The sequence below is a fragment of the Panthera leo genome, chromosome B2 (genome assembly GCF_018350215.1).
Source record: "Panthera leo isolate Ple1 chromosome B2, P.leo_Ple1_pat1.1, whole genome shotgun sequence".
Lineage (NCBI taxonomy): Eukaryota > Metazoa > Chordata > Mammalia > Carnivora > Felidae > Panthera > Panthera leo.
In genome coordinates, this window is record NC_056683.1 from 93,945,470 (window position 1) to 93,968,157 (window position 22,688).

The window sequence follows — 22,688 nt, forward strand, 5'->3', positions numbered from 1 at the left end:
GAAAGATGATGTCAATATAAATATCTTGGTCATGATATTATACTATAATTTTGTAAAATGTTACCAGTGAGGGAAACTGGGCAATAGGTAAGGGGATTTCTCTGTATTACTTCTTATAGGTACTTAAGAATCTACAATTATCTTGATTTTTCTTTAATGCAATTCTTGACTACATGAAAAACAAAATGCTATGTAATAAAGAGAAGTAACTATAACAAACTATTTGGTACTACTATAAACAGTATAAATATAATTTAAATATTAAAATACTAAAAAATGATCTAACTAAAATTACAACAACTATATTGGAAAGGTGTGACAGAAAAGTGCTTATACATGATGGGATAAAAGGAGGCAGGATTGGAAAAGAGAGCAAATAACCTTATGCTCCATAAAGTCAATTGGTAATGCCTAAAACTGAAAAATCAAGAAGTAGCAACAATAGTACATTATTTAGATTTGAGGAAACTAAATTTTTATATCCATTGAAATAGTTAAGAGCTAACTACAGAGTTAACAGTTTATAAAGGTTGGGGAGGAGAGTCAAGAGAATGTTTCCTTTTTTGGAGGGGTGTCACAATATAGATGTATATTTATTCGAAGTATAATGCCATACAATTCACATGCCATACAATCCATACAATACACAAAGTGTAAAGTATACACTTCAGTGTATACTAAAGTATACACCTTAGTGGTTTTTAGTGTATTCACAGAGTTGTGCAATCATCATCACCAAAGTCAATTTTAGAACATTTTCATTTCCCCAAAAAGACACCCAGTACCCATTAGCAGTCACTACCCATTTCCTCCTTTTCCTGAGATAGACAGGTAAGATATAGGTCTCACCCTGATTTTGTCACCTGAGTGACATAAGTCAACATTGCCTTCAGTATTTTTTACTAATGTTCTTTGCTTTGCTCTCATAGACCTCTGTTAGAGGCAGTGAATTGTCAGACGATGGTTGGGGGATGTTATAGGCAACATAATCAAACAAATACTCCATCACTCCTATTGCCTCACTTTTATAATTTTTTCTGAGTTTGGAACAAACCAACTCAGTTTAATTACCTCACCCCTAACAGCAATATGTGTAAGGCAGGGAAAAGTCTACAAAATCCTGCCATGATTTTATGGTGGGTACTGAGTGACAAGAGTCTTTGCACACACTAATACTTTGAATTGCTCTTTTGTTTGACACTATCCCAGGCCACCCTTAACAATGTGCCTTGGCAATATTCAGGATGGCTGAGCACAAAATGTACTTCATTCAAAAAGTGGTGGAAGAGTGATTTTGAAGGTGAAGGTGGGAAGGGCAGGATACCTACTGCAGGATGTTTCTTGAGCACATAATCTTGAGAAAAAAGTACATACGGTAGCTAAAGGTCTGGAAAGTGATCCCTGTAACTATCCATGCCAAAGACCTTTGGGAAGTTTCCATGAACCCCCAGGGGTACCTGAAAACCAGTTAAGCTCACCACTCTAATGTAGCGTGCTTTCATCTCTAAGCCTTCATCAGTCTATTCTATTGAGTCAAAACTCTCTTCCCCACCCCCTCTCCCAACCCCACAACCGCGACATTCACCAGTCTAACTTCTGTTGGTCCTTCTGGACTTAGCTCATGTGGTATGTCCCTGGGATACCTCTTCCAATGTCCCAAGTGATGATGGGGCCCCTGCTAGGACTTCCATAGCATCTCCCTTTTCTATGTTGACATTCATTACACTGTGTTACCACTGCCTGTTAACTTTCCTGTCTTCCTAGAAGTTTGGGGACAACAAGGACCAGTCAGTCATATTCATGGCTCTATCCCACAATATCAAAGTGCCAGCACACAGTAGGTATTCAAGAAACTCCTGTTGAAAGAGCAAATGAATGAAGAAATATGATAAGTCTTTTGTGAGGGTAACCAGCCTAGAAAGCATACAGTCAACAGTTCCCTCCTTTTGTAAGAAAAGTCTTGGGGCTCTTGGCTCCTCATACAAGGTTTCTTCCAACTCAGGAGCCCTGGCTTTACTGTCCCATGTATTTGCTGGCAACTACTCAGTTCTGCAGCAACACATTTTCACCAGCCCAGCTTCCTTCAACTGATGGAGTCAAGTGGCCCAGCTGTTGAATTAATTCCATCATGGTGGTCTGGGCCTAGGTAGAATCATGGTTCATGGCCAGAATAGTTTCCAAGAGGAGGAGGCACACTATATATACTATTCAGGGCGACAGGAGAGAATATTAAGGTTGGTTCCAGTCAGAAAGAGTGCAGAGACTATTCCTCTACCACAAGCTTTGTAGAATCTTTTGACTCTTTAAATATATGCACAAGGGCACCTGGGTGGGTCAGTTGGTTGAGCATCCGACTTTGGCTCAGGTCATGATCTCCCAGTTCGTGGGTTTGAGCCCCGTGTTGGGCTTTGTGCTGACAGCTCAGAGGCTGGAGCCTGCTTCAGACTCTGTGTCTCCCTCTCTCTGCCTCTTTCATGTTCACGTTCTGTTTCTCTCTCTCTCTCTCAAAAATAAACATTAAAAAAAATTTTTTTTAATATATGCACTAATAATTTTTTAAGTAAAAATTTGATTTTTAAAACTTTTCTACTCTACCTTCCTTAAAGTTCAGGAGTGGGAAATTAGCAGATAAAAATTTATGTGACTAAACAAATTATGTTAACACTGAACATCTTAACTTGCCTATATTAGATAGTGTCCTAAGGACAGGTCTACGTCATTGCCATAGTTTTATAATACCCAAATGGTAGCTACCGTATCACTAAGCATCTTGTAGATATTCAGACTACAGTTTTTCTTTATAGACGGCATTATGTTGTTAATATATAACAAAATCTGAATTATCACAGGAATTGTGGGTTCCACATAATAATCATGATTGAGCTTATTCTTTACCTTTAGTAAGTCATTCACAGAATAAAGTAAATCTTAGGCAAGCTGTTTGTTATGCCCCAGTACCCCCTACCTTCAAAAATATTTTTAATCAGAAAGGTCTTAAAAACTGGCATGGTATGTAAATACTCAATATTCTTCTTTATCCACAAATTAAAAGATTTAGAATCTACAAAACACTACCAAAATCATTAAAAAAAATTTTTTTTTTTTTCAAACCAAGAAACAGACTCTTAACTATAGAGAATAAATTGATGGTTACCAGAGGGGAGGTGGAGGGAGCAATGGATGAAATAGGGGGTGGGGATTAAAACACACACTTATCATGGTAAGCACTGAGTAACATATAAAATTGTTGAATCACTATACTGTGCATATATATATAATATATATATATGCATATATATGCACATATATATAATATATGTGCATATATATGTGCATAATATATGTGCATATATATATGTGCATATATAATACATAATAATATATGTGCATATATAATACATAATAATATATGTGCATATATATGTGCATATATATAATATAATAATATATTATATTATTAATATAATGCTGTATGTTGACTGTATTGAAATTAAAAATAAAAACTGAATACAAAGGATTCTGACCATCAACTTAATTAATACCATCACCTCATATATAGGAAGGTAAAATTTGATATATAAAATTTAACATCTGTCACAAGTTCAAAACAATTTTTCAATAATCACATAATTCTATTTTATCTCAATTTCTAAAATGAATAATGTTCCATTAATGAAAATGATTAAAATTTTTTATTTCATGTACAGAACTACTGAATCACTACATTATATACCTTCAACTAATAAAACACTGCATATTAACTACACTAAAATAAAAATAAAAATAAATAAATTTTTAAAAATTTTTGGATTTCAACAATCTTTTCAGTAATATCCCACACCACCTCCCTATAACATCTATATGGATCAAAAACATATTAACTTATGTGACATAGCAAAATGGATAAAAATTCTAGCATAGGTAAGATATAAACAAGTCTAAAAGGATATAGGCCAAAATATTAACAGTGATTATCTCTGAGTGCACAGGATACAGTGAGTGATCATTCCATTCATTGTCTTTTTTTTTTTCTTTTCTGCCTAGCCATCCAATTTTCCTACCATGTACATATTAAAATATTTTAAAGGACCTAATAAAACAGCTCTCCTATGAAGAAGGAGCAGAGATGCCCCTAAGAAGTGTCCTGTAGGTCGGTGACAAAAGCTAGAAGAATAAGCCTTCAAAATAAGTGAAAGGTCACAAACAAAAAGGAGATAGGAGAAACAAAGTGAAACTTAACTTCTCTTAATACAGCAGAGAATCAGGTCTCAAATCATTCTGTATCTTCTTCATGAACACCAAGAAGTAACTTGCAGAAACACTTGTACTGCACTTTGCATTACTATCACCTTCAATATCATTTTCTAAAAGTATTTTAAAATTCTCAGATAAAATTCTTAGCACTTACTGCTGTAAGGCCTTCATTATTACAAATGTTGACATCAGCACTGTATTCTAATAATTTACTCATGCATTTCTTCTGCCTGAAAAGAAAAAAAGACACAGATAACTGGTACAAGAAAAATAAGCAAATGACTATTATTTTATTGAAATACTGACTACACTCAACATTAGTTGGTGGCAAATATTAATCTGTATCTTTTTAAATAAACACTATAACATATGAAATAAAATGGAAAATTGTTTCTATAATTCAAGATAACAGGATAAAGAAAAGGTACAATGAGGTTTTCGTGTCATTAAGACAAATTTATCATTCAAAATGCTAAGGAAAACGGGACACCTGGGTGGCTCAGTTGGTTAAGCGACCAACTTCGGCTCAGGTCATGATCTCGCAGTTTCTAAGTTCGAGCCCGCGTCAGGCTCTGTGCTGACAGCTCAGAGCCTGGAGCCTACTTCAGATTCTGTGTCTCCCCCTCTCTCTACCCATCCCCTAGTCATGCTCTGTGTCTATCTCTCAATAATAAATAAATGTTAAAGTAAATCAATATATTTTTTTTTAATGCTAAGAAATTTCTACTGTTGACTGAACATTTGGAATAGTAACCTTCCTCAGAAATATAAGACAATGGGGGGTGGGGCACCTGGGTGCCTCAGCTGATTAAGCGCCTGACTTCAGCCTAGGTCATGATCTCACCATTCCCAAGTTCGAGCCCTGCATCAGGCTCTGTGCTGACAGCTCAGAGCCTGGAGCCTGTTTCAGATTCTGTGTCTCCTTCTCTCTCTGCCCCTCCCTCACTCATGCTCTGTCTCTCCCTGTCTTGCTCTCTCTCAAAAATAAACATTAAAAAAAATTTTTTTAAAGAAACATAAGACGGGGCGCCTGGGTGCCTCAGTCAGTTGAGCGTTGGGACTTTGGCTCAGGTCATGATCTTGCAGTTCATGAGTTCGAGCCCCACGTCCGGCTCTATGCTGATGGCTCAGACCCTGGAGCCTGCTTCAGACTCTGTGTCTCCCACTCTCTCTGCCCCTCCCCCACTCTCTCTCTCTCACTCTCTCTTTCTCAAAAATAAAGTTTTAAAAAAATTAAATAAATATAAGACAATGGAAGTCAATGTTCTAGTATCCTACATTCCTGATTATAAGATATTTAAAAGTTAATACTTAGATGAGTTATAAGAATGTAACTATAAAATTAATGAAGTGCATATCTATGCATCCCCCTACCTATTTCATTTCTTTTTTTTTTGTTATTTTTACTGTGGAAAAATACACAGAACCTAAAATTTGTCATCTTAACCATTTTTAAGTTACAGTTCAAGGGTATGAAGTACATTCATATTACTGTGCAACCATCACCACCATTCAAGCACAGAACTTTTTTCATCTTGCAAAACTGAAACTCTATACCCATTAAACAGTAACTTTCCATTTCCTCTCCCCCTAGCCTCTGGCAACCACTATTCTACTTTATGTCTCTACAATTTATCTAAGTACCTCATAAAACTGGAATCAGACAGTGTTTGTCCTTTTGTGATTGGCTTATTTCACTTAGCATAATGCCCTGAAGGTTCATCCATGTTGTAGCATAAGTCAGAATTTCCTTCCTTAAGGCTGAATGATATTCCATTGTACATATCTGCCACATTTTGCTCATCTATTCATCCATCAATGGATACTTCAATTGCTTTCATTTTAGCTAATGCTGCTATGAACATGGGTGTACAAATACTTCTTCAAGACCCTCCTTTGAATTTTATTGGATATATACTGAGAAGTGGGATTTTTGGATCACATGGTAATTTTTTTTTTTTTTTTTTGACCACCCGCCAAATTGTTTTCAGGCCATCTATACCATTTTTTTTTAATGTTTATTTATTTTGAGAGAGAGAAAGAGAGAGAAGGGGCAGAGAGACAGCACAGAGAGAATCCCAAGGAGGCTCTGCATTGTCAGCACTGTGGGGCTCAATCTCACAAACCATGAGATCATGACCTGAGCCAAAACCAAGAGTCGGATGCTCAACTGAGCCACCCAGGTGCTCCAAAGTTCTTTTTTTTTTTTTTCATTTTTTTTTCATTTTTTTGAAGTTTACTTATTTATTTTGAGAGACAAAGAGCAAGCAGGGAGGAGCAGAGAGAGAGGGAGAAAAAAGAATCCCAAGCAGGTTCTGCACTGTCAGTGCAGAGCCTGATGCAGGGCTTAAACTCATGAACCATGAGATCATGACCTGAGCTGATACCAAGAGTCAGACGCTTAACTGACCGAGCCACACAGGTGCCCCTACATTTGTACCATTTTACAATCCAACCAACAATGCATAAGGGTTCCTTTTCTCCACATCCTTGTTCACACTTGTTATTTTCTGCTTTTTTTTTTTTTGATAGCCATACTAATGAGTTTGAGTTGGCATCTCACTGTAGTTCTGATTTGCATTTCCCTAATAATTAGTGATATTGAGCATCTTTTAATGTTCTTATTAGCCATTTGTAGATCTTCTATGTAGAAATATCTGTTTAAGTCTTCTGTCCTCTTACGAACTGCCTATCGATTTCATTTTGCTCACAATGTTTACTCTTAGCCTGATCCATTCCCAGTGACTATTCAATCTCCATTTCCACTTCACTAAAGAATGAAAATTCATGCTTTAGAAACCAAAAGTGATGCACACACAATATATTTATAATACACATTTTATACCCACACGTACACACACACACACACACACACACACACACACACACACATATATATATGCTTGACAATGCTCAGCACTAAATTAAGGAAATAAGATATAATCCATAGAATGAAGAAGTTTATGATCTGGTTAAATGAACAATTATACATATAAAAAATATGTAACAGTGTACACATAATAGCATATTATGTACTATACGTCATATGTAATATAATATATGCATAGTATTAACATGAGTATACTACATATATAATGCTGTATACAAAGTATATAATATATAGAGTATGTATGTGTATATGTTATTATTTACTCAATTAGATCATAAATTTCTTCATGACTTAGACTGTATATTTCTTAAATAAACTCAATAAAAAGCACAGGTAGGTGCTCTCAATGAACCTCAATAAAACTTGATTAATTAATTATTCAATCTTATTTATAAGTTAACAGCTAAGCTTTTTATTAACTGAATAAATATTTTTTAACAGAGAACAAATTACTTTTCTTGCTTTGGTTTCTGTATCTGAAATGAAGTTAAATGTCATTTAAAATCAGCATTATAATCAAAGAAAAGAAAGTTCTGAGTAAACTTATAAGTTCAAACATTTACAAAGTTCCTTTACCTAACACATTGTTATGAAACTCTTAGGAAATAAATCCTCCATAATCCTAAGACAACAGACCAGATAGTCTTATTAAAATGAATACATTGTTGGTGCGCCTGGGTGGCTCAGTCAGTGAAGCGTCCGACTTTGGCTCAGGTCATGATCTCATGGTTCCCAAGTTCAATCCCCGCATCGGGCTCTGTGCTGAGAGCTTAGAGCCTGGAGCCTGTTTTGGATTCTGTATCTCCCTCTCTCTCTCTGTCCCTCCCCCGCTCACACTCTGTGTCTCTCTCTCAAAAATAAATAAACATTAAAAAAATGTTTTTATGAATACATTGTTTAAAATGTGTGTGTGTGTGTGTGTCTGCGTGTCTGACTGTCTATACCCATATTGCTGGATTTCTAAAACATCTTCAAGCTGTCTTGGACCACTGGCCTATTGACAAAATAAACACTTCCATGGGAATGAGCCAGGGAAACAGTCCCAAGGAGGTGTTGGGGGAGGGGGGGGGTTGATGAAGAAAAACAGCAATCCATAATGCTCCCCCTCAAAAATGAATTGCAAAAGAGTAATATGAGAGAAATTACATTTTCTCACTTAACAATCATTATTGCTACTTTCCAGAATCTCAGTAAGTCAAAACAACACACTAAATGAGCACCAATTTTGCCAAGAATTAGAGCTAAAATATTAATTAACACACAGGCTCTGCCCTTTATGAGCTCACAACCTAGCCCAAAAGAATAAAGAAAAAAAATCATATTTCAAATCTGAGCAACATGCAACCTAAGAATTCCCAACAATTTTGAAGTCTTCTCTTTTAATAATCTCATATAATCATGAGCAACCCTGGATCCTCCTGTACAGGAAGCAACTATTTTCCAGCCCCAATATTGCAATAATTATAGGAAGCTTATGGTAACCCAAATGACACAAAGACCAATCATCCAAGTGGTCTGTGGTAGCTTAATGGGTCTTCTACTAGAAAGGAGGGCAATTCAGTACTAATGTACCCAGCACCACTGGCTACAGAGAGGACTGCTAAAGCAGGCCAAGAGAATTATACTACTCATCTGACGATAACTGAGGGAACAAAACAAAAAACGAAACCCCAAAAACAGATGTATGAGCAAAAGGCAAAGACTTCTGCTTCAGTCTAGACAAATCTGAACTTGAAGAAATTGTAATAAAAAGTTATTTTTGAAAACAGCAGCAGCTACAGGAAGTAACATGCATTCAAGTCACTCAGCAAACATTTACGGAGCAAGTCTAAAATGTACAAGGTACCCAGTAATAAAAAAGAAAGTAGTTAAGTATTAAGTATCAAAATTAATCTTCACAGAAATAGAAAGGCATCCAAATCAGATGTTATGTTAGGGTTACAAACTCTTCTTATTCCTTCTCTCCTCACGGATTTGCCACGTGAATCAAGTAATTTCTGTTGTATTTCTTCGTCTTTTAAACTTAAAGCTCTCCAACTTAAACGTTTCCACACATCCCCCCAGCAAAAAAGATAAATATGTGAGGTGTTAATGATGGATGTGTTAACTAACTAAATGAAAGGAATCCTTTCACAATGCATAGATCTACCAAATCATCATGACGTACACTTTAAATATCTTACAATTTTGTTAGTTATACCTCAACAAAGCTAGGGTAAAAAAAAAGTAACGGTCTCCTAAATGACTTAGGTCTCTGACTACAATGGCAGTAGACATTTTATCCCCAGTGTGTAATGATGTGTCCTCTCACTTACAGTTGTTGAGATAGAGTACTGAGATATTTTTTATTTGTAATTTTTTTTTTTTTTTTTTTTTTTGAGAGAGAGAGAGAGAGAGAGAGAAAGAGAGCAGGGGAGGGGCAAAGAGGGAAAAAGAGAGAGAATCCCAAACAGGCTCTGCTCTGTCAGAATAGAGTCCTAGGCAGGATTTGATCTCACAAACTGCAATATCATGACCTGAATCGAAATCAAGAGTCAATGGACATTTAACCGACTGAGCCACGTAGGTACCCCTTAATGTGTAATTTTTTTAAAGAGCTTTGTTACTATCCCACCAACACCTGGGATAATGTATCCAGATCTGACATCAATTCAGCAAGGAATGAATTCAACAAGATCTATGACCTTGAGTGTGACACCCTACAAACATATCTAATGTGGCTAATTATTATAAAAACAGCTCTTTGATCAGCACACTGTTACCTACCAGAACAGTGGACAACTAGTTCACATGCTAAATCAGGAACTGGAACAGAACAGTCAGTGTCAAAGGACCATGCCTTCCCCTGGTCCAACCTAGACGTCACTATGATTTTTGTATTTTTGGTTCCACTTTAATCCTTTATATGCAAAAATTTAGTCTCAGAATGATGCAGTGTACAATTTTAGCCCATATCTATCTCAGTTAGGCAGCTACCTCAACTACCTAGAATCCCAGATCAAAAGAGGAAACAAAAATATTTTCAAGAGTAATCAAAGAGACACATGGGAATAAACTTTATAGCGTTTGAAACATGTTTATAAATGTAAATTCCTCAAGTCCTGAGTCAAAACTACTTTTTTTCATTTTAAACATAATTTCAGCCATTTGATATGGTTTTGCAGTCCAAGAGAATTTTAAGAAGTAAAAAACAGTGGTAGAGGCAGACACAAAGATGTGACATCTGAAATTTGCAACAACAAAAAAAGGAAAATTAAAACCATAAAAAGTATAGTAAGGTTTAAAATAGCACATAATAACATAAAGATGTTCATAATGATGACCAAAGTTATCCAAAAAAGGCAAAAATATATTTACATTTTGGAAATACTAGTTTTATAATGGGAATAAATTTATTTAATAAAAAATTCAAAAGGAAGACTAGTAAACACATTATTTATTCAGAAAGCTTTTTGTCATAATTAAAAGAAAACACAACTTTTGGCACTGAAATGAGTTAGCTAGCCTCACTTAGAAAGCTGACTATAGGACAGCCCATTCTCAAAAAATTATAAATAAGCTAGGTACAATATATTTACTCTATCTTTAATTTCATTAATAAAACTAACTAAACAAGTAATTTGGAAAATAAGGTATGAAATTAGACACGGGAAAAAATTATCAGGAAAAGGGATACCAAAACAAAGAGGTGACAACTCTGCTTTTCAGAAAATAAAATGTCATTATAATACAAGTAAAAATGAACCTCAACAAGAATATTTTCAAGAAAAAATATTAGTAAACAATGTAATGAATTATTAAATACGATAGTTCTTTAAAAATTGAATATAAGACCCACAACCCACTTTCCAAGGCAAATAATGGTCAAAAAACAAAATCATCAAGAGTGCCTTGAATACTGTTAGACATAACTGATAATGCAACTTAAGCTCCTCAAGGAAACAAAATATTTACCCATTTCGAGCTGCCAAATGAAGGGGCGTACAGCCTGAAATATCTTGATAGTTAGGATTCGCTCCTTTCTTTAAGAGCAGAACCAAGCATTCCACCGATCCACAACTAAAACAGTATTAAAAACAGTTCAGATACATTCAATGAATAGCCACAGTTGACACAACTTAATTAAAAAACAAAAAGCTCTAGTAAACACATTATTTTTGAGGTCCATTAACTTAAAATTTGATTTAACTTCCGTCACAAATAGTAAATATCCTCTACTTTCAAGATGGTACATTCTACTATGAAAGCTACAAAGATATTCAAATAAATCAAAATAAAGTATTAATACACACAAAAAAACACATAGTACTTCCAGAAGCCAAATTTATAATGAAAAATTAATTTTAACACATTTACCTAACTCTTGAAAGGAAGTTAGATGTCAACTAATTGAGTGATTGATTACATACTTGAAGACTGTGGATAAAAATCATTCTCACACCTAAGTAAAAAATATAAAGCCAATGGCTCTGTGAGCAGTTTAACATATAAAATTTCATACTGGTAGGATAAGAAAAAGATTACAGTGAATATAACCTTTTTTTTTCCTTTTCAAATTTTTATTTAAATTCTAGTTAACAGTGCAATATGGTTTCAGGAATAGAACTCATTGATTCATCACTTACATATAACACCCAGTGCTCATCATAACAGAAGTGTCCTCCTTAATACCCATCACCCATCTAGCTCTTCTCCCACTGATCTCCATGTCCCACAGTTTGTTCTCCATCATTAAGACTCTTATGATCTGTTTCCCTCTCTCTCTTTTTTCCCCTTCCATATGTTCATCTGTTTTGTTTCTTAAATTCCACTTATGAGTGAAATCATGTGGTACTTGTCTGTCTCTGACTGACTTATCTGGCTTAGCATAATACACTCTAGCTCCAGCCACGTTGCTGCAAATGGCAAGATTTCGTTATTTTTGATGACTGAGTAATATTCGATTGTATATATATAACACACCTTCTTCATCCATTCAAGAGTCGATGGACATTTGGGCTCTCTTCATAGTTTGGCTATTGTTGATAGTGCTGCTATAAATAAGTGTATGTACCCTCTTAAATACATCCAGGAAAGGCAACCTACTGATCTGATCTAAAACAAGCTAAGACAGTAGATGTGAGACTTGAGTCTGATCTCAAGGTTATCTAGAGAAAGAATACAAACATAGCATACTATGCTCTAAACAGAATAAAGAACCATTCAGCAGTCTATTCTCATCTTTCCCCAAAACTACTGTAGAATAACAATGATCCAAAGCTTACTGATCATTACTCTAGATCAGACTTTAATCCACAATATCTTTTTCTTACTTTGCTGCAATGTGAAGCAAGCTTCTTTTCACACGTCCAAATGCATAATTGACATCAAACCTCGAATTTGATAGTAGCTCAGAAACAGACCTACACCAAAAGAAAATTAGTAAGAGTCAATATGTTAAAAAACGTGCTTTTAAAAACATAGTAACTCAAGTTAATAGCTCTTCAGTTACTCTTAACAATTATCCAAAAAGTTCTGTCCCACAACAACCAAGAAACAAAGCACTATTCTCTAAGCATAGCATGGTAGCCAGCAACATTTCATCCAAAAACCAACTGCACTGACCTATAAACTGGTGTTGAAGGTTTCTTCATCTGCTGATCTATATCATCTGCTCTGAAGAAACCTAAGTTGGCTTCAGTTCTCCCTAGATTCTTAAGAAAGACTCTTGGGCTGGCTAATCCCCTTGCAAAAAGTATGGCTTATCTGTATTAATCATAGCCAAATAAGAAAAATCAGATTAAAATGTTTTAGTTGCATAAGACAGGAAGTTTAAAGCAAAAAAATATTTACATTGTAAACTACTGCAAAATAGTTCCCTTGTCACTTTCTTATTACACCAAACTATCCAATGGCTAACCACAGCAGAAATGTCTGCTACAAGTGTAAACATCTCAACATCTAGTCAGATAACTGTGTCTCATATGCACCAAATAAAAAGAACATCAAAGTAGAACATTAGGGAAGTAAGTTGCCCATCAGCCCTAACCTTTTGCTATAAAGATCAGTAGTGACTTCTAACTGAACCCATCACAGTGTTTTTCTGTCAGTGACCAACCAAATACCTGACTTAATAGCTGACAATTCATTCAGAAAATCTCTTACCATAGAATTTTACAGGTGATACGGATCTTGGAAAATTTTGGTTTTTATTTCACAGACAGTAAATTATAACAGAGGTTAAACAACATGCCCCAGGACAACATCTATGTCCAAACTGTGTGTGTATGTTTGTGTGTGTGCATGTAAGTGTACACAACATTTAGGTAAATTTATATACTTCCCTTACTCATTTAAACAAAAAGTATACATTTGAAATAGGCATGGAGTGCCTGGGTGGCTCAGTCAGTTGAGCGTCCGACTTCAGCTCAGGTCATGATCTCGTGGTTCTTGAGTTCGAGCCCCACATCAGGCTCTGTGCTGATAGCTCAGAGTCTGGAGCCTGCTTTGGATTCTGTGTCTCCCTCTCTCTCTGCCCCTCCCCTGCTTGTGCTCTCTCTCTCTCTCTCTCTCTTAAAAATAAATAAATGTTAAAAAAAAAAATTTAAATAGGCACTCACCTGTGTTGATCAGCCATAACCATTGGCATTAATGTATAAACAGCAGTTTCATTATCTGAGTAAGAAACAAAAACAAAACAAAAAACAGAATTAATTTATCTATTTTCTTCCAAAGATACTTAAGACTACTTTAGAGTTTTTCTAATTCCATATAAAAAGTAACAAGAGGTGGAAGAAGGTTAAAGATAGTACAGAGGGGTGCCTGGGTGGCTCAGTTGGTTGAAGTTGAGCATCTGACTCCTGGTTTCAGCTCAGGTAGTGATCTCACAGTTCATGAGTTCCAGCCCAGAGGTGGGCTCTGTGCTGACATCACGGAGACTGCCTGGGATTCTCTCTCCCTCTCTCTCTGCTCCTCCCTGGCTCTCTCTCTTTCTTTCAAAATAAATAAATAAACTTAAATTTTAAAAAGTGCACAATACCAGAGGTATTGCAAAACTTGCAGCAATGCAGAACTTTTTATCATAATGTTCAGTCCCTTTAAATCATCACCAAAGTGCTTATTAGCTTCTGGATGTGATGGGGAAAATGAGATACATATTAGTTTCTGTAGCTTTACAAAAGAAATTTCTTTTACTTCCAAAGATGTGTTTATCAACTTCATGTTTTATCAAACTTACATGTAGTTTGGGGAAATTTTAAGTATATATGGGCATTATAGATATATATGCTAAAATAATTTTAAAACATTAAATATACATAGTACTTGCTTCTTGCCAACATTAAAACAAAAGAAATTATTTTAGAAGCTTTTATGAAACTATATTTTACGAAATTGAATTTTTTTTATTAAAAAAATTTTTTTTAATGTTTATTTATTTTTGAGACAGAGACAGACCTTGAGCAGGGGAGGGGCAGAGAGAGAGGGAGACACAGAATCTGAAGCAGGCTCCAGGCTCTGAGCTGTCAGCACAGAGCCCAACACGGGGCTCAAACTCACAGACAGTAAGATCATGACCTGAGCCGAAGTCAGACGCCCAACCGACTGAGCCACCCAGACGCCCCTATTTTATGAAATTTAAGTCTTAATTTTCCCTATTACTTTACACTATTCACATTTTCATTTATATCTTGTATAGAGTAAGTTCACAGAAGTGTGATCCAAAAGAAAAGGTTAAATGTCAACAATATCTATGATAGATTATACTTACATAAATTTCAGCTGTGTTTGGATTTATTTTTACGTATCACTAGTGGTCGTTTCTCAATTCAATGCATTTATGTTTTTTTATGAGTTATTTACAGAGAAGTAACTCTGATAATGACCATTTAGCCCTTAAAACATTAATGCTGATACTAAATTAATGAGTTAAGTTTCAGGAAGAAAAGGGTATTTGCAGAGTATCAAAGTATCTTCCCAAAATATTGACTAATTACAAAGGAAAATAGTAAATTTACAGTGGAGAACCCAGCTGATAATCACCTTGATCAACTGATAAAGGGTAACATCACCAGATAGAACACATATCAATATCATGTAGTATCATGTAGCCTCTGATATATAATCCACGTTTTTTTATAAAAAGCACATCATGAAAAAAAATCAGACAAACCCATATTAAGGGGAATTCCACATAACATCCAAGCAGTCTTCTTAAAAAGTCTCAAGGCCCAGGGTGCCTGGGTGGCTCAGGAAGTTAAACGTCTGATTCTTGATTTTGGCTCAGGTCATGATCTCACAGTTCATGGGATCTAGCCCCTTGTTGGGCTCTGCGCTTACAGCACTGAGCCTTCTTGGGATTCTGTCTCTCCCTCTCTCCCTGTCCCTCCATCACACACATGGATGTGCACGTATGCACGCACTCTGTCTCTCTCTCCCTCTCTCAAAATAAATAAATAAGCATTAAAAAATGTCTCAAGGCCATTAAATTCAAGAGAAGCTTGAAGAACTATTACAGTTTGGAAAAGCTAAGGAAACATGGACAACTAAATACAATATGGTATCACCAACTGGATGCTAAAATAGAAAAAGGACTGGGGCGCCTAGGTGGCACAGTCGGTTGAGCGTCCGACTTCGGCCAGGTCACAATCTCGCGGTCCGTGAGTTCGAGCCCCGCGTCAGGCTCTGGTTCGAGCCCCACGTCAGGCTCTGGGCTGATGGCTCGGAGCCTGGAGCCTGTTTCCGATTCTGTGTCTCCCTCTCTCTCTGCCCCTCCCGCGTTCATGCTCTGTCTCTCTCTGTCCCAAAAATAAATTAAAAAAAAAAAAAAAAACGTTGAAAAAAAGAAAAAGGACATTGTTGAGAACGCTTGTCAAATTCTAATAAAGTCTGTAACATAGTTAACAGCATTACACCAATGTTAATTCCTTAGTTTTGACAACAGTACTATGGCTGTACAAGATATGAACATTATGGGACACTGACTGAAGGGTGCATGGAAATTCTGTACTATTTATGCATTTTTTCTCTAAGTCTAAAATTACTTAGAAATAAGAAGGTGTAAAAAAAAAGGGGGGGGGGACTGTTATCATTAAAAGAGTCTTAAGAGATGATCAGCAAAATGTAATATGTGGGCTTTGGATACTGATCCAAACAAACCAACTATAAGAGAATGTTTCTGAGAGAAGAAAACTCAATATGGACTGGGTATTTGATGATAACAGAAATTGTCAACTGTGTTGGCTCTAACAATAATATTGTGATTATGTTTGAAAAAAGCAGTTTACATATTTAGAAATATATACTGAAGAAATATATAACTGAGAAGGAAAAAAGTTATCACCGTTTCTTCACATCTTTGCTCATTATTTCACTATTTGTAAGTATATCCATGAAAAGCAATTTAGTTCTCGTCAGGACTATTCACAAATTCAGCATGCAGATGCAACATTTTCACTACAAAAAAATAATAATAACAAAAAATCCTAATCGTAACAGCCCACATGTTTTAAACCATAATCTTTTGGGTTTTTAAATTTTTGTTTAATATTTTTTAATTGTTTACTCATTTTTGAGAGAGAGCGAGCGAGCAAGTTGGGGAAGGGCAGAAAGAGAGGGAGACACAGAGTCTGAACCAGGCTCCAGGCTGATCAGCACAGAGCCCAACGCAGAACTCTAAGTCACAGACTGTAAGATCATGCCCTGAGCCAAAGTCAAATAACTGACTAAGCCACCCAGGCACCCCTTAATGTTTATTATTTTTGAGAGAGACAGAGTGCAAGCGGGGGAGGAACAGAGAGGGAGACACAGAATCCAAAGCAGGCTCCAGGATCCCAGCTGTCAGCACAGAGCCCAACACAGGGCTCGACCTCACAAACCCTGAGATCAGGACCTGAGTCAAAGTCGAAACTCAACCAACTGAGCCACCCAGGAGGAGCCCCTAAAACATAATCTTAAAGGCACTGTTCTAAACACTTTATATACATCATCTCTTTTAACCTCACAACCATCTTATGAAGGAAGTTCTATTATTACCCCCATTTTGCAAATGAGAAAACTGAGCACTACATTAAGTAACAAGCTGGGTGATGGTGTCAGTAAGGGGCTCAGTTCAAACTCAAAGCTGGCTGAGTCCACAGCCCTTACAGTAAAAACCTTACAGTGCACCCAGTATACTACATACAGTAAACAAAAGGCCTACATACTTATTCTTTTACGCACAATACACTCTAATTTATTCTCTTCTATTTCAATTTTTTTGTTAATGCTGACTGCAATAAATTATTCTCATTAACTATCAGTGAGTCACCACCTGGAGCTGAAAAACAGGGCACTAAGCCTCCCTTGACATGGCAACATTCTTTCTCTCTCATATGATACACGCCCTAATAAACATCTGAACTTCCAAACCATGACAATTTCATTAAGTCCCTCCATAATAAAGAAAGTCACAAAAAGGAAATACCCTTATTTTGAATTTAAATTTTTAAGTCAAGTTAGTACATAATTTTAAGTGACCATGAATGAGCATCATAAGGTTCACATGGGTTTTATTTAAAGGGTATTTATTTAGGTAAAATTCAGATGTAGATCTTACTTTTTAAGTCACATATAACCTTATAAAAATTCAGTCCACATACACTAAAAGTATGAGGAAATAAATATAACCACAACTATGATGCTAGAAGGAGACTATCCAGGAAATAGTATACTATGAAAGAACAGAACAGGGGCGCCTGGATGGCTCAATCAGTTGAGCATCTGACTCTTGATATGGGCTCAGGTCCTGATGTCAAGGTCATGGGGTTGAGCCTGCTCGGGATTCTCACTCCCTCTCTCTCCACAGCTCACTCACTCTCTCAAAAATAAATAAGTAAACATTACAAAAAAAAAAGGAAAGAACAAAATTTGTTGTCACATGCTTCCTTCTCCACACTCATGAAGACACGTTAAGAATTAGGCATATAAAGTTTTTAGAGTGATAAGAAGAATTTAATCTCAGTTTATCAGATATGGTGACCATTTTGATCAATTGATAAAGCTCCAGAACTCTACAACTAAAAGGAAATCCTTTAAGAACAGGGAGCTCAGGTTCATTATATTATTTACAATTTCTCTATAAAACCATCAAATGGGAGTGATTTTTTAAAAAGTGATAATCACAGGGCGCCTGGGTGGCTCAGTTGGTTAATAGCCAGACTTCAGTGCTCTCTTCAGCAGCACAGATACTAAAAAGAGCCAGACTTCAGCTCAGGGCATGGTCTCATGGTTCGTGGGTTCCAGCCCCATGTCAGGCTCTGTGCTGACAGCTCGGAGCCTGGAGCCTGCTTCAGAGTCTGTGTCTCCCCCTCTCTCTGCCCCTCCCTGCTCACATTCTGTCTCTCTCTCTCTCAAAAATAAACATTAAAAAATATTTTAAAAAATAAAAAATAAAAACTGATAATCACCCTAATCATCATTCAAATATATGCTAATATGGGTTCAAGTTCTATTATTTTACTAAACAAATTCACTGTAAATTCAGTAGTTTAGGACTATTTTTTCCACATAAACAAACAATATAAACCAATTTTTTAACGTCCACTGAGAATCCACATCCCTAAAGTAATTTCTTTCTCTACACTTCCTCTCTCACAAGAATATTCCAATGTTAGCCCTGCCCAGGATGACTGAACAACCTGCACTCCATTACTTAGTGGTATTACTTAGTGATGATACTCAGGTTTTCATCATCCCAAGGAAACATAAATGTGTTCTACCAGAATCCAGTTTCAGTAAATCAAATATGCAGTTTAATCCTATGCAACAAAGTTAATTTTAGAGTAAAAGGAGATTAAAAACTTTCCAACCTTAATATTGTGTTCCAATTAGACGTTTATTAATCACTGAATTCTAACATGGCAAAATTAGTACAGTATCTGATTATTTTCTAAATTTAGAGAGATCTCAGGACTTAATTCTGCAGCTTTTATTTTTTTATTTTTATTTTCAACGTTTTTTATTTATTTTTGGGACAGAGAGAGACAGAGCATGAACGGGGGAGGGGCAGAGAGAGAGGGAGACACAGAATCGGAAACAGGCTCCAGGCTCCGAGCCATCAGCCCAGAGCCTGACGCGGGGCTCGAACTCACGGACCGCGAGATCGTGACCTGGCTGAAGTCGGACGCTTAACCGACTGCGCCACCCAGGCGCCCCCATTCTGCAGCTTTTAAAATGCAAGCACAACAAGCTGGATTTTTGTAACCAGAATGCAATACATACACACACACACACACACACACACACACACACACACACACACACACATTACATACTTGAAAGAGCCAAGCTCAGAAAATTCAAAAAGATACATCAGAACTTAGGGACAAAGACAAACTAAAGGAACAAGATGAACAAATTATTACAATGAAACAGAAACAAATGTAAGCAAGATGCCACTTTTGCCTAGCAACATGAGAGAATGTTTTAGTTTTACTTACTACTCTAGTTTCCAAGGACTCTAGACCATTGGTGAAACTTTCTATGGGAGGGTGATAACTCAGAGCTTTAAAAATGTCGATGTAATTAGGTCTATAATTTTTCTCCCACTTATTAATCCTAAGGAAATATTTAGAGGAAGGCTAAGACTTTAAAACTACAAAGTTGCTCCTCATAAAACCTATTATCAAAACAAAAATGAGAGTCAATATTTGTTACATGTATCCTATGACATGCTGCAAAGTCATTAGGCATATTTAAAGACATAAAAAATGTGATATTTCCTAAAAGCAAAAGACTATATGCAGTAGGTTCTTAATTTGATTTGATAAAGAGAAAAAAACACTAAGAAAAGGAAATAAAATACTAACACTTTATTACTAAATGGTAGAATAACAGATTTTTTAAATTATTCTTCTTGAAATTTTCTACAATGAAAATACATTACTTTTCGGAGCAGGATACATTATCAAAGTCTTCTAAATCATATTTGTGTAAAATATGGTGGAATTTAAACTAAGCAACACAAGTGCCTGGTTAATTCAACTGTACGTGCTGTGTTCTTCATCAGCCTACGCCAATAATTTGTGGAAAATGAGTGAGGACAGCACCTAAGAAATGGACTCAAAGTAGAAGCTGGAAAGAAAACACAGAATGTAGAAGTTCAAGCTAGAAGTCTAGTTACTGACATCATTCATTATTTTCAGCCAACTACTTCATACTAGCAGAATATCAAATAGAAAATCATTTTTCAGAAAGTCACACAAATCATCCCTATTCTTAATCCTAAATAGAGACTAGGGGGGGGGGGGGATTTTTCGTGAAAACTACCCCCAAAGTCCTCAGTCCCACATTTATTTGTTTGATGACTCTCTCCCAAGGTCCCCTTCCATAACCTACAAGTCACCTCTCCGGCAGCAATTCAAAAAAAGTTTTGAAAAATGAAAGATACACTAATACAACCCATTTAAAAAAATTACCAGCCATAACCTCCTAACCCTTCTCTCGCTGGGCATACAGAACCGAAAGCCTATTAGACGCAGCACTGCCATCTCCTGCTGCCACTAAACGGTGGGAATTCATGAGGCTGCAAACAACAGTTTTCTCACCTCCTTTATTGCTGGTGCTTTACCCATTCTGAAACCCTGGCACAACGAACTAAAATCCCGGAACTACAAGGGTCATGCCTTATTCCTCTCTGGGGAAGGTCCTCGACTCACTCTTAAATCTGATGAATAAATGAGGGCAGGCAGGCACGCGTATTTTTAAACTATACACATATACATACCTGCATACACAAACAGTACTTTAAGAGTACAAGTGTGGTATCTGACACCCTTTTATCTGTTTACCATCAAAATACAACAGTGCTCTACATTTCCGAAAAGAAAAGAAAGGCTACTTAATTCTCGCTCTGCAACTTAAAGCAAATAATACTGTTTTGATGCATCTCTCTACCCCCAACTAGCAGCGACTGTAAAATGCCCCACAACTGTAATGTTTTCTGGATCCGGGTCTCCGCCATCCGACTGAAATTTCTGCCCCTTTGCTAAAACCTTAAATCGACAGTCGGGAGAGACTTCGGTCTTGCTTCTTCCAGCACCAGGGCCCCGCCGAGCCCAGACCTCCCGCAAACTCCCATCTGCCAGGGCGGGAGCCGCGGGCGAGGGGCGGCCGCGGGTTCCAGCCTGGCCCCTCCCAGCTAAGGAAAGTAACTGTGGGCGTTTTCTCGGCTTCGGCTCAGTTTCTTCACCCGACCCAGCCGCGCCCCAGCCCCGCCCTCCGCCCCCCTACGGCCGCCCCGACACCGCGAGCCCCCTTGCCCGCTCACCGTCGGGCAGCTCGACGGTGCGCGCGCGGCGCAGCGAACGCGTCAGGCGGTTGAGCTGCTCCATCGCTCTCTCCATCCTCGGCGCGCCCTCCGCGCACACCCCGCCGCGCCGGCGGCCTCCGCGCCCAGCGCCCTACATCCCGCCCCGGCCCGTTCGGCGGGAGGAGCCACCGGCTCGCCCCGGCTGACGCCCGGGGCTGCACGGGCCGCTCGGGGCCGCGTCCCCCGTCCCGGGACCGGAGACTGCCGGACCGACCGCTGACGGGGCAGCCGCGGCCGCCGATCGCGCCCTTCCTGCCACCGCCGCCGCTTCCCTCCCGGATTCGCACGGCCTTCTGGGAACGGTAGTTCCGAGCCGGCCGACCCGCGCGCCTGAGGCGGAGCCACGCTGGGCGCGCCCGTGGCTCTGCGCCGAGGCCACGCCGACGCTGGGGTAGAGTGGCGAGTGCGGGAAGCCTGGCCAACACCGGGCTTACCGCCAAGTTCCTGGAGAGACTTGCTGGGTGGCCCCACGCCCTCTCTTGCCCTCCAGAGTTGTACAGGAGCAGCTTCTTTCAATTCTGTCACTCCCCTATATGGCAGATTGCAGTTCTGCGCAGTTCTTAAGTCCTTCCTCGCCTTCATCCAAGTTTGGGTACATTTGGTTTCCAGATACATGAACTGTTGAAATAGTGTATGTTCACATGTCAAATTTAAAGAAGAACGAAGTCAAACAAATGCAAAGTAGGATACACCTTTTCTCTCAACTATTTGTCTCCCTATTGGGACAACTTCGTGAGGGCAAATCACGAACCTATCTTGCATCTTGTACTCCCGTACTTGCCACGGCACCTGACACAACGATGAAACCTTAAGGAAGATACAGATGATGACATCCTGAAAGAAAACTTTGGTTTCTTTAGTACACTGCTGAAGTTGAAGATGACAATAGATACCAGTGGGGAATCCAGACTTTGACTTTATGGCTTGCAAAAAATTTGACAATACCAACCAAGTGTGGAAGAAATGAATTATGACGAAATCAGTGGGGGAAAAATCATTTTTGTCAGCTCTGCACTGAAGTTGAGCACAAGCCAAGGTAAAAACAGAAATTTGAGCAGCTGAAACATGGAAGAATGCGATCCAGGTAAATCCGAGCCTGGCTAACACCACTGACAATGAAAAAGTTAAGGGAGGAATTTTCTTTTCTCGGACGCTGGAGTAATAAAGAAGCAAAGAGCTTGGACTTTCTCAGTTTCTCCTTCCTCAAGAAGCAAAGCT

The 22,688-nt window shown here is 37.7% G+C and overlaps 1 protein-coding gene across 9 annotated transcripts in view; it reads right to left on the minus strand.

Annotated features, from left to right (window-relative positions):
* HACE1 (HECT domain and ankyrin repeat containing E3 ubiquitin protein ligase 1) overlaps window positions 1-21,735 on the minus strand; it is a 120,970-nt gene extending 99,235 nt beyond the window's left edge. For 5 of the 9 annotated variants that reach the window (XM_042939458.1, XM_042939457.1, XM_042939452.1 and 2 more), the window contains exons 1-5: window positions 21,429-21,735; window positions 13,744-13,798; window positions 12,457-12,546; window positions 11,099-11,203; window positions 4,409-4,484 (exon numbers count right to left, since the gene is read on the minus strand). In XM_042939458.1, coding sequence (XP_042795392.1) covers window positions 4,409-4,484; window positions 11,099-11,203; window positions 12,457-12,546; window positions 13,744-13,798; window positions 21,429-21,504 — 402 coding nt within the window. In that variant the 5' untranslated portion in view covers window positions 21,505-21,735. Of the gene's footprint in view, window positions 1-4,408; window positions 4,485-11,098; window positions 11,204-12,456; window positions 12,547-12,748; window positions 12,886-13,743; window positions 13,799-13,935; window positions 13,951-20,706; window positions 20,717-20,885; window positions 21,313-21,428 lie in introns of those variants that run through there. The other 4 variants (XM_042939453.1, XM_042939455.1, XM_042939454.1 and 1 more) reach the window with 4 other exon arrangements.
* Window positions 21,736-22,688: the final 953 nt, after the last annotated feature.